This window comes from Microtus oregoni, unplaced genomic scaffold (assembly GCF_018167655.1).
Source record: "Microtus oregoni isolate MIOR12 unplaced genomic scaffold, Mior012 000015F_ref0000493, whole genome shotgun sequence".
NCBI classification, from domain to species: Eukaryota; Metazoa; Chordata; class Mammalia; order Rodentia; family Cricetidae; genus Microtus; species Microtus oregoni.
The window spans coordinates 1,827,132-1,839,945 of NW_024543074.1; the positions used below are offsets into that span (position 1 = coordinate 1,827,132).

At 42.5% G+C, this 12,814-nt stretch overlaps 1 protein-coding gene across 1 annotated transcript in view; it reads left to right on the plus strand.

The window, feature by feature from the left end:
• Positions 1–12,814, plus strand: part of Kpnb1 (karyopherin subunit beta 1) — a 29,539-nt gene continuing 16,725 nt past the window's right edge. The window contains exons 1-9 of the mRNA XM_041664315.1: positions 1–187; positions 290–348; positions 2,479–2,661; positions 6,116–6,316; positions 7,238–7,390; positions 9,235–9,294; positions 9,955–10,044; positions 10,519–10,629; positions 11,976–12,077. Of these exons, the coding sequence (XP_041520249.1) occupies positions 148–187; positions 290–348; positions 2,479–2,661; positions 6,116–6,316; positions 7,238–7,390; positions 9,235–9,294; positions 9,955–10,044; positions 10,519–10,629; positions 11,976–12,077 (999 nt within the window). The 5' untranslated portion in view covers positions 1–147. The remainder of the gene's footprint in view (positions 188–289; positions 349–2,478; positions 2,662–6,115; positions 6,317–7,237; positions 7,391–9,234; positions 9,295–9,954; positions 10,045–10,518; positions 10,630–11,975; positions 12,078–12,814) is intronic.

Here is a 12,814-nt window from a genome sequence, read left to right on the forward strand (position 1 = left end):
AGCCGGTGAATGGGCTTGTGGTGACCCCCGCCCCCCACCCCACCCTCCCTTCCCACCCGACCCCCAACCCCCATCCCCAGTTGGAGCCGCCGCCCGAGAGGCCGGGCCGTCGTCTTTGGAGGAGTACCCGCCGCCGTCACCTCCACCATGGAGCTGATCACCATTCTCGAGAAGACCGTGTCTCCGGGTAGGACTTGGGGCCGGGGGTCGGGCTGAGGTGATTGCGGTGGGGGAGGGGGTGGCCCCTCTGACCCCGCTGCCTCTCCCCATTCCTCCCCCCCCCCCCCAGATCGGCTGGAGCTGGAAGCGGCGCAGAAGTTCCTGGAGCGTGCGGCCGTAGAGAACCTGGTGCGTACTGCCCCGCCGCGCCCCATCCCGCCTCGTCCCCATCTCTGCGTGCGGGCCTTCCCGCCCTCCTGGAGGCCCAGGCCTCAGGAACCCACCCCGCCCCATCTCGTCCCCCCCCCCCCCCCCGTCCAACCTAACCCCGCCATCGGGAAGCCGGTGGGTGTGTCCCGCCCCGGGCCCTGCGTCTGGCCAATGGCGAGGCGCGCTGGGGTGACCGCTGGCCAATCGCCGCACGGCCTGAGGGCGGCGGTGCAGCGGGAGGGAGAAAGAGGGAGGGAAGGGAAGTTAGGTTGCACGGCGCTGCGTGTTCAGCAAGGGTGGGGGTTGGGGAGCCGGGCCTAGGGGCCATGTGGAAGCTCTGCGCCCTGCTGCCTGCCTTCTACTGGCCCGAGCCGGCTTTTCCTTCCTGTCCCGTGGCTCTTGCCGCCGCCTGCACCTACTTTTCAGAGCCCTACCCTTTCCCAGCTTCCTTGGGCTGTGCTCATGGCCACGCCTGGCACCCGACCACCTCCGAACCCACTACCACTATTTTTCCCCTTTCGCGCGGTTATCCCTTTCCTGAGCTACTCGTGCGTGTATCTTATGGTTTGGACTTGGATCATTAGGGATTTCATCCTTAGGGATCTGTATCCTGACCAGAATCTAATGTTCATTCCTGAGATTTGACCTTATCTGAAGAAATCACAGAGGTGTAACCCCGTTTAAGAAGTACATTAAAGCGGGGCGATGATAGCACACGCCTTTAATCCCAGCACTCAGGAGGCAGAGGCAGGCGGATCTCTGTGAGTTCAAGACCAGCCTGGTCTACAGAGCTAGTTCCAGGACAGGCTCCAAAGCCACAGAGAAACCCTGTCTCGAAAAAACCAAAAAAAGAAGAAAAAGAAAAAAAAAAGACTGACCTTTTGTAGGAAAATGGGAAATGATTTAAATATTCTCTTTGCTATCCCTCTCCTTGTGGATGGGTGACAGAGGGAAGGGGAGCTGGTATTGAAAGTCTTAAAGTTAGTGATTCAAAAATCACCTACCAAATGTGGACCTTTTGATAGTTTGGTTAAAATAGTAGCATCCTTAATGTGACAAGACCTGTTTATACAAACCACTTTTCTTTTTGGTATTTAGGTAAGGGACTTAATATGAAGTCCTTTTATCTTTTAACTTACCCCCCCCCCAACATTCCTTATTAGTGTAGACTAGACTGAGAATGCCCCTTGTGGTATATTCTTTTGCTGATTTTCAAAAAGTCCTTTATCTTGCTCATAATACTCTTCAGTGACAATATAAAATAATAAAACCTTGGGAATTACCTCCTGTGTTTTAAGAGCTTCCCCTCTCCCCACCCGTGTGTGTGTGTGTGTGTGTGTGTGTGTGTGTATGTATGTGTATGTGTGTGTGTGTGTTTTAAAAGCTTTAGAGTTGCTTTTTGGTCTGTATCTTAAGTATTTGGAGGATTCACTGTTAGTATAAAACATGAGAGGGCTTTTGGTATGTGTTGCTATTAAACAGAAAATGTTTTTTCTTGGCAATCTGTCTTGTCATTTTTATCTTCATTTTTTTCCCTGTTTCTGAATATTATTTATTTTACTTAAATCCATTTTTCTGAACAGTCAGAATCAGATTGCAGAGGACTAGGTCCTGACATCTGTTTGAGGCTTACATATATTTCTGTTACTAAGGTCACTTGTACAAGAGAGAAAACTGTCCTGAGTATTATTTTTGCTCTAGATTTTAATTTTTTAAAGTATACACCAATGTTCTCCTTCCTATCATCTAGCAAATTTGTAGTACTGGGCATTCTTACAGGTACATGGGGGAACTTGTACCTAGGATATCCCACTATCACTATTGTCAAAATTGCTTTAATTCTGGGGAGCTATCAGAAGATTTATGTGCAATCTTGGTTGGAAGACGCCATTTTTGTATAGTAAGTAATGTTTTTACAGGAATTACGCTAAAGCAGGGTCTTTTTACATTGCTTAGTTTGTTTGGGAACCTTGAGTATTAAATCTAGATTTCCCAGTTTCCTGAGAGATTTTGATTCGATCTAAATTTGTGTGTGTGTGTCTCAGTAGTTTAATGCTATACAGGGAAGTTGAGATTTCTGAGACTGACAAATTCATCTGTTCTTAACAGCCCACGTTCCTCGTGGAACTGTCCAGAGTGCTGGCAAATCCAGGAAACAGTCAAGTTGCCAGAGTTGCAGCTGGACTACAAATCAAGAACTCTTTGACGTCGAAAGATCCAGATATCAAGGCACAGTACCAGCAGAGGTGGCTTGCTATTGATGCTAATGCTCGTCGGGAAGTCAAGAACTATGTGAGTAATTGTCGTGTGGCCGAAGGAACGACTTGGTCATTGCATGGCGTAGAACTTGACAGTGCTGTCTCTTTTTGCTTCATTTAAAACCTATCACTGTGGCAAAAGTGTCTGCCAGTAGGTTGGGTTCGCTGACTAAGGTGACCTGCAGCAGTTTGGGATCTCATTAGTGTTGAAGAAAAACAGGTTTTGGTGTTGCAAATCACTGCCCTCTAAGAAATTTCACTAATACTGAAATTTCTAAATAATCGCGATAGAGGCTTCTAGGATCTATAAAGCTTCAGGTGCTCTCTTTAGCATCACACAAGAAAACAGTACGTGTTTGGAATCTCTGGAATGAAGTTGGGAATTCTTTCCATAAGTCTCCTGTTGCTCAGGCTAGCATCAATCAAATTCCTGGTCTTCCCTGTCTTTTTACTTTTATCCTGAATGCTGGGGTACAGATGTATTCCACCATGCTTGGATTTTCAGAGATTTTTTTAAATGTCTTCATTTTTATTTATGTGTCTTTATTTATGTTTGGGTGCCTTTGACAGTAGAAGAGGGTGTCTCATCCCCTGGAACTGGAGTTAGCTGCCTTTGTTAGCCATCAGACAAGGGTGCTGGGAACTGAACTCTCAGGTCCTTTGGCAGAGCAGGAAGTGTTGTTGTTGATTGCTGAGCTATCTCTCCAGTACAATCACAAAGCTCCTGTTGAGCTTTGGTGGCTAGTTTAGAGCATTAAATGGAAGGAGTTGCAAATGGGATTATGGCATTAATGATGCATTTATTTATCTATTTACTTATTTGTTTGTTTATTTTGGGTCTGGGTCTCAGTACACTAGGCCGACCCCAAACTCATAATCTACCTCCCTCTGCTTCCTGATTTCTTAGATCTCAGGTGTGTTCCAAATTATGAGAAACTTCCTTGAGATCTCCACACTGTGGTTGAGATGTTGAATTTTAATGAAAATACAGTGTTCTTTGCTGTTGTGCATCATGGTATTTTTGTGAGTTTTGCTGTTGTTGGGTTTGCTAAACAGCTGTGAAGCCATAATTTGTTCTGGGCATTTAAGATGGATATAAGAGAAATATTTGTATACTTAATGTAGGTTGAGATTATGGCCATTATAATTGCGGGATTTAGGTACCAGCTTTAGGCAAATTAATATCCTTCGAGTCCGATGCTTCCCCAGTAGTGACCCTTATTCCTTCTCCAGTCACTCTTTCTAGTAGTACCTGTTACTTGACCTACAAGGTAGGAAAGTAACTTATTTTGACTCTCCCTTGGAGTGTATAATGATGTTTCTGTCCAAATTGTTCTTAGAAATGACATATTTCCAAAATGCTGTATTTAGGCAGGGTCTCACTGTAGCCTTTTAGTAGGTAGACCAGGCATGCCTCAAACCCACAGGTGCCTATGAAGGACAAATGTGTTGGATCTCAGTGGAATTATAGGTCCTGGTGAACTGCTCAATGTAGGAGCCAAGTTTGAGTCCTCTGCAAGTGATGTATGCACTGTTAATGGCCATCTTTCCAGCCATGTATAATATTTTAATCCCCTCTTTCTCTTAGCTGTTGGACATAAATGAAATATTTTTTTAAAAAATTTATTTTATGCATGAGTGCTCTATTGGCATGCCTAACTTTATGCCAGATGGAACATCAGATCCCACTAGAGATGGTTGGGAGCCATCATGTGGTTTCTGGGAATTAAACTCAGGACCTCTGGAAGAACTCTTAACCACTGAGCCATCTCTTCAGCCCCCATAAATGAAATATTTTATGATTGAAAAAATCTCTTTTTTTTTTAGTTTTTGATTTTAAGTTGGTTTCTCTGTAAAAGTTCTGGAACTAGCTCTGTAGACCAGGCTGGCCCCGAACTTACAGAGATCCTCCTTCCTGCCGCTGCCTCCCAAGTGCTGGGATTAAAGGCGTGTGCTTTTGAAATTGGGACTGTCATTGTGTTCCTAGACTGGCTTCTGCCACATACATGGTAGTTCTTCCTCTCCCTAGTGTTGGGCATCTGCGCTTTGGGCTGGGACTTCAATCAGATTCAGTTATTCCCATTCTGTACTGATCGTTTACCTCATTTTATTTATTTCATTTTGTTTTTGTGATTTTGAGAAAGGATCTCTTTGTGTACCCCAGGCTGGCCTTGTACTCACATTGCTCTCCCGCCTCAGCTATCGAATATCTAAGTGCTAAGATTATTGACGTGAATTGGCTGTCCACCACTTTATGTCTTTAACATGCAATTTTTATTGACATTAATTCCACCTCTACTGTTCCTAGAGAGCAAAACTTTCATTTAAGATCAGAATTATTTGTTATCGGGTGGAGGTTGACAAAGATAATACGCCACGTAAGAGAAATAGAGCTCATACTACCTAATAGCTATGCAGCGGGCACTAAATGACCTGACCCAGTGAGCAGAGCTGGCCTGAATATCTGGCAGCTTTTCTTTGTCCTGTTCATGCCAGGAACAGTTAACTGTTTGCCTTTGAGTGGGCTGATGGTTCTTACTGAGTTCATGGTCTGAGTTAGCTGATCAGGTAATAATGGTTAACTGTGGACAAATTGTGGCTTTATTCTTAATCTGAGCCTTTGCCATTACCCTGTATAAATGCTGTGTGGCTGCCATTTCCAATGAGACATGTTTAGTGACAAGTGGATCTCCATTTGGCATCACCAACTACTTGGTGATGGCTAAGAACAATATTTTGTTTCTTAGGTGTACAGAACTCTTAGAACTCTGAGAGTGCAAGTTATGTAATAGTTGAATTTTAGATTTTGGTGACATTTAAATGATGGTGTCACTCAACCCTAAGCCTTTTTGTATAAGTCAGTACTGGGTTGTCAGTGACCAGAAAAGAGGTTTGGTTTGTTCATGTCATTGGTGAGAAAAATCACTTTCTTTTTTTTTTTTTTTTAAGATTTATTTATTTTTTATGTATACAACATTCCTTCCCTGTATGCTTGCATGCCAGAAGAGGGCACCAGATCTCATTATAGATGGCTGTGAGCCACCATGTGGTTGCTGGGAATTGAACTCAGGACCTCTGGAAGAGCAGTCAGTGCTCTTAACCTCTGAGCCATCTCTCCAGCCCAAGAAAATCACTTTCTTGAGATTAGGTTAGTGTTCCGGGAATTACATTCCCCTGGGTGCTCCATAGCTACACATTCCATGACCCCGCCTTCCTGTCAGTGAAACGCTCTGTCTTTACCACCGAGTGCCCAGAAAATGCATTTTGCCCTCATTGCACCCGTCTTACTTTGCAGTGCTGCTTCTCACTCTTTAGTTTCAGACAGGTGTTTTTGAAGTGAGGCGTGAGATCAGAAGTTCATTTGGCTGGAGAGTGGTTTTGATAGTCTTTGTGGGGCAAGGTGAACAAAAATCAGGCACATGATGGTGTGTAAAATATGCTCAAAGAATGTTACAAATTGATATTCTGTTGTCCCCCCCCCCCTACAGGTTTTACAGACTTTGGGCACAGAAACTTACCGACCTAGTTCTGCTTCGCAATGTGTAGCTGGTATTGCTTGTGCAGAGATCCCAGTAAACCAATGGCCAGAACTCATTCCTCAGCTGGTAGCCAATGTCACAAACCCCAACAGCACAGAGCACATGAAGGAGTCCACATTGGAAGCTATTGGTTACATCTGCCAAGACATAGTAAGTATTTGCCTACTGCTTCTAATTTATAGACTTTGAATCTTTTACCTGTTACAGGAGTGGTACTGGGAATCTATCAGATGGAAACACCAACCTGCTGTAGTGCTTATGGCAATACTTACTTTGGACCTGTATTCTCAAATTACTAGTTATGCTCTGAAGTAAGGAACTTGAGGGTCATGAACTCTGAATGGGACTGTTGGGTTATAGCCTCGCATTCATGAGACCCTTAGGTATAATCTCCAGCACAAAAATAAAAAGAACAAATGGAGAGTGGAAATCCGTATGAAATACTTTGTTTTGAGACATCTCTTATAGTCCAGGCTGACCTTGAACTCCCTGTTGTCTCCATTTCTCAAGTGCTGGCTTGGGGTTCCGGGTACTGTGACTGTTGCGGTTGCCTTTTTAATTACTGCCCGGAAGCCAGTTTCCTCACTTGCTGTAGTTGGTTCAGTAACTATATCCACAGAAGTCTTAGATGCAGCCCTCCCTGGACTGTTGCTGGTGAGGTTTACTCCTGTTGGTATCTGTTCAGCATTGGCTTATTACATGGTTCATAACATTTGACTTGAACTTAGACATCTTTAGATGTTTTAAATGTACTAAAACTTTGTTTGTCACAGGCAGGAAAAGCCACAAGATGCTACCATCTCTGTGTATACAGAAAGGGAAAAAGCCAATGCTTCCTGTGTCCAGAGACATGTTAAGAAGTCAGGGATGGTGGGTTTGATTTGTTTCAGTTTAGTTTTGTGCCATTCTGGAATATTTTGTGGGTAATTTGCAGAACTGTCCCAGATGAAAAAAATGTTTGAGAAAGGGTCAAAGTCATGGAACTCCCTTGGGTAGATTTTATAGTTAAAAAGATTGGTGATCAGCCACCAGCATGTTGTTATGACCATTGTGTTTCTCTGCTTGTTTTAGGACCCAGAGCAGCTACAAGATAAATCAAATGAGATTCTGACTGCCATAATACAAGGGATGAGAAAAGAGGAGCCTAGTAACAATGTGAAGTTAGCGGCTACTAATGCACTCCTGAACTCCCTGGAGTTCACCAAAGCAAACTTTGACAAAGAGGTATGTTTCTCCGACACATGATAGATAACCTATCAGAGGGTGAGGAATGGAGCGTTGATTTTATTTTTAAGATTAGAAAGCCCTACCTTTCTTAGAAGCATTCATCTCCAGTCTAGTTGAGGTTTCTTGTAAAGGATCTCCATGAAATCTACGACTTGATGAGGCCAGATTCATCATGGTGACCAATTTTCAGTGTGAGGTCAGTTACTCAGTCTCTGTAGAAGCGTTCCTCACAGTGTTTCGTCTGGCAGAACTAACTGTATATCTGCCTGCCTAGTGATTAAGCATGAATGGAATCAGACTGCATTTGCCCATGTGGGGGTGGCACACAGTGAATCAGGCAGAGGACAACTTTAGAATCCGTTTTCTCCTTTCACCTTTACAAGGATGGGTTCTAGGGGGTTGAACTCTGGTCAGCAGACTTGCACCAGCCTAGACATGCCTTTTTGTAGCTAGGGTTTTTCTTTGCTTGTTTGCTCTTTATTTGTTTTTAAACTTAGCATAGTATCCTCAAGACTCATCATGCATGACAATTTTCTTTTTAAGTCTGGGTAAGACTTCTTCGTATGAATGTTCTACATTTTGCATACTAAGCCATCCGTTTTGGGCTGCTTCCACCTTTTGGGTACTGTGAACAGTGCTGTTGTGAACATGTGTGTGTGGATGTTTTTGAGAGCTGATTTCAGCTCTTTTTAGCTTATAGGCAGAAGTGGAATTACTGAACCATATGTTCTGAAACTATTTTTGGATTTTTATTTGTTGACACCTTGGCTCAGTTTTTTTTCCCCCCTATTTCTTAGCCTTTGAGTAGAGTAAGATCTGGGATGCCACAGCAAACTAATTTGTGTGTGGTTTATTATTTGTTTTATTTGAGACAGGGTTTCACTGTGTAGGCCTGACTGTCCTGGAACTCATAGAGCCACCTTTCTCCCTAGTGCTGGGGTTAAAGGTGTGCAGAGCAGACTAATTTTAATTGGTTCAGAAGTAAAGTTTCGGGGGCTGGAGAGATGGCTTAGTGGTTAAGAGCACTGACTGCTCTTCCAGAGGACCCGGGTTCAATTCCCAGCACCCACATGGCAGCTCACAACTGTCTGAAGATCAGTTCCAGGGAATCTGACACTTCACACCAATGCACATAAAATAAAGTTAAATAAGCCATAAAAATATTTAAAAAAAAAAAAAGAAGTAGAGTTTCCTTTTAGATCACAGGTGACTTAGGAAGGATAACAATGAAGTTCACACTTTTGTTTTTCCTTTACCACATTTGATGTGAATTTGTCAATTCACAGAAAACAAATTTTGTCTCCAAAATCAATGTTCTGAATATTCTTAATTTTTTTTATTTTGGGGAACAGGGTCTCCCTATATAGCCTAGGTGACCTACAACTCATTATAGAACATGCTAACCTCAAATTCATAGAGATCCCCCTGGCCTCTGCCTATATGCATGTAATACTATGTCCTCCTAATCTTAAAATTTACCCATGAAGAAAGTGGTTTTCTACATTGGGTGTTCTCTCTCTTTCTCCCTCCCCCCTTTCCCTCTCCCCCCCACCTTTCTCCCTCCCTCCACTAGCTGTTGTTTAAACCTTGTGACCTACATCTTTCTGTCTGACTTTCTGATACCAAGTTTGGGGAGGTCACCTTGGGAATTAAAAGATTAAAGACCTCCTTAGAGGGAAGTATCATACTGAAGACACCAGAGGAAAACTGCTTCAGGGAAGACTGCTAGTTGTACCAGAGGTGTTGTAGGGCCTTGACATAGTGACAGGTTTTCTTTGTAGAGTCTTGAAGCCTTCCTGCATGCATTTAATGCATTCCTAACGCTCTTTACCCTTCTGCAGTCCGAACGGCACTTTATCATGCAAGTGGTCTGTGAAGCCACACAGTGTCCAGATACAAGGGTAAGTTTGTCACTTTATGAAAATTGTCTTTTCCTGTATTCCTAGGAAATGCTGGCTTTGTCATCTAGTTTGAAATTTAGGGAATCAATGAATTAAAACAAGGTTTGACTAATCTTAGTAATGAAAGTTTTTCTACAGTGGAGACTATTATTACCATCTTAAAGATTGAGAAGGATTTTTTGGTTTGGTTTGGTTTTGGGTTTTCGAGATAGTGTTTCTCTGTTTAACAGTCCTGACTAACCTGGAACTCACTCTGGACTAGGCTGGCCTCGAACTCTGGGATTAAATGCATGCACCACCCTCCTGCTCAGTGAGGAGGTTTTGATCACCTTTGCTGAAACAGTACCATGAGTTGTTCCTGTGACTATTTTCATTGTAGACATTGTAATGGCATTTCTGTTTCTGTAATCTAATCTCCTGACCTTAGTGAAAGGGGCATCTTCAGTCTAGATCGCACTAGCAAGGTTAACCCTGCTGTGACTTTTCCAGGCATTGGTAAAAAACATGTTGGGTGCAGGATGAGAAGAGGTAGTGAACAGCAGAGGGAGGGAACAGATTGATTGGGGCCAAATGACAACATTGTTGAGGTATCCTTAGTTCATTAAGTCTACTTGTGCAAACTACTAGTTACTTAGTAACTATTTAATCTGTCCCTAAAAGGTACGAGTGGCTGCTTTACAGAATCTAGTGAAGATAATGTCATTGTATTACCAGTACATGGAGACATATATGGGTCCCGCCCTTTTTGCAGTAAGTATTTTGTGTAATTTGAACTTGTAACTAGTTGCAGGGCTCATTTTTAATTGCTATTTTGTAATTCTGTGGGTTTTTTAAAACTTAGTATTATGAAGTCAAGAAAATTACTTGAGTATGGGTGTTAGGGCTTGTTATTTATTTTTGTGAGACATTGTTTCACACTGTAATTCCAGTTGGTCTGTAATTCCCAATGTAGTTCAGGATAGCCACAAACTGAGCAAACCTTAAAGGGCTGGGATCATAGACAGCTGTGAGCCCTGCCATAAATGGCAAATTTACCAGTGGTGTAAGAAAATACTGTTTAAAAGAAGTTTATTTTGCAAGTCTTTTCTTTTTGCTGTTTACTTCAGATTAAACTTCATAATTTTATTTATATATCTATTTAAGTCTTGAATGTCTTGTTAAAAGGATTTCTAACTTGAATACTTGTGATCTGGGGTATATCTTTAAATTTTTATTCTCTTTAAGATCACAATTGAAGCAATGAAAAGTGACATTGATGAGGTGGCCCTACAAGGAATAGAATTTTGGTCCAACGTCTGTGATGAGGAAATGGATTTGGCCATTGAGGCTTCAGAGGTGAGCCTGGGGTGAGCCTCTTTGAGAAGAGCTGCTGTTCTGCCGAGATCTTACACATTTTGTTTGTGGGTATCATTCTTCTGGAAGCCTTCCATTCTGACAGGGTAATGGTTTTTCTGCTAGTCAGATCCCGAGTACTGAGACAGTCTCAGGTATTCATGCTGATAATTCTGCTGTGAACACAAGGGGGCAGCAGGTTGTCAGCCTATTGAGGTGGCAGCTGATGTGAAGTTTTTTTTCCTTTTTGAAATCTTAATGCACGCCTAAGATGTGTACTTGATAACTTACTGACTCTGAAGAAGGAGTCCGATATGCGGAAAGGCTATTTTTGACTTGGGATCTTGACACTGAAGCTCTGCTTCCGTACTGCCAGTGTGTCCCAGTAGTCTTCCCCATGCCCTGATTTTATGGAACTTGTTTTTTTTTTTTTAATGTGCATTGCTGTGTATATAGTCAGCAGAGAACAATCTCAGGTGCTTTCCACCTTGTGTTTGTGATTTTGAGGTAGATTATTTCATAGCACTTGGGACTTGCTGATAATGCTGGTGACCAGTGAGACCAGAATTTACTTATCTCTGCACTGTAGTGCTATGATTATAAGTTTGCAAGTCATACTTTGTTGGGATTTTTGTTATTTTGTTTTGTTTTTTGTTTTCGGAACAGAGTCTTGCTATGTAGTAGCTCTTTCTGTCCTGGAACTCAGATATCCCCTTGTCTTTGCCTCCCAAGCCCTGTAATTAAAGCATGCACCACTAGACTCAGCACACCCAGGTTTTTTGTTTTGTTTTGTTTTGTTTTTAATGTGGGTTCTGGAGCTGGAACTCTAACCCTAAGTCAAACATTTTACCAACTTAGTTAATCTTCCCATTCCTAGATAACAGATTATTAATGTGAATTAAATTTTTTAAATCTGATAAGGAATGATCCTGACCCCCTGACCCCTTTCTGGGTTTCTTTGTATAGCCTTGGCTATGACCCTGAACTGCTAATCCTCTCTTCCCCATCTCTAAGTGCTGGGATTCTAGTCCATATTATTACTGTGATGCCTGATTTATGCAGTTCAGGATTAAGCCAGGGGCTTTGCGCATCCTAGATAAACACTGTAGCACCTGAGCATCATTGCCAGTTCAAGAATATAATTCTAAAGGCTGACTTGGTCTTTAATAAACATGTATATAATACATTGATAAATGCATAGATATGCTATGTAAATCTCATTGAGGTTGATAAGTATAAGCGTCTCCAAATGTCACAGTTAATGTTGCCATTGGCCTTATATATGTTTCAATTCTCACTGTGTCCCTATAGTGTTCATTGCAGCCAGCTTACTTTGTGTTTCTTGTTAGGCAGCAGAACAAGGACGCCCCCCCGAGCATACCAGCAAGTTTTATGCCAAGGGAGCACTACAGTACCTGGTTCCCATCCTCACACAGACACTAACTAAACAGGTGAGCCTCTTGATTGGTTTGAGAAACCTTATTTAGGGTGGGTTGGTTCCATGTGGAACGGTTTCCATGGAGGACATTGGCAACCATCTAATGTTCTGTTGAAGATGACTCAGGAACTGAGGCAGAGTTGTCTGTGAAGAGAGTATGCCTGAGCATCCTCTATGCTTTGATTGTGAACAAATCACACACACTCTGCTTTCCTGAGTGCTATAGTGATAATGAGACGTAGTTCAGTAGTAGTAGGAGCATGCCTGGCATATGCAAGACCTGCTCCCCTCTGCCTCAGAGAAGAGAAGGAAACTGCAGGTGTAGAGGTTGGGTTAGGGTTAGCAGGCATGTATTAACTTTTCTGCTTTATATATTGACAGCCAGTCCCAGGTCTTTGTAAGCAGTCTACCAACTGAGCTACATTTCCAACTCCTGTTGTTTTGAGACACAGGATCTTTGTATACCTGGATAGTCTCAAACTCATGACGGTCTTCGTTCTTCGGCCCTTAAGTGTTAGTGTACCCCACCAGGCTGACCAGTTAATCCTTCTTGTATGTAACTGGAGTGTCTTCATCTGATTGCTTCTTAGGTTGACATAAGCTATATTGTGAAGCTTGGAGAAAAATTTAAAAAAAAATAAACGTTTTATTTTATTTGATCCATGAACATTAAACTAATGATGCTTGGGAGTGTGTAGAGAGCCTATTTGAGTGACTTCATGGAACAAGAAAGCTTACCTAATATCACAT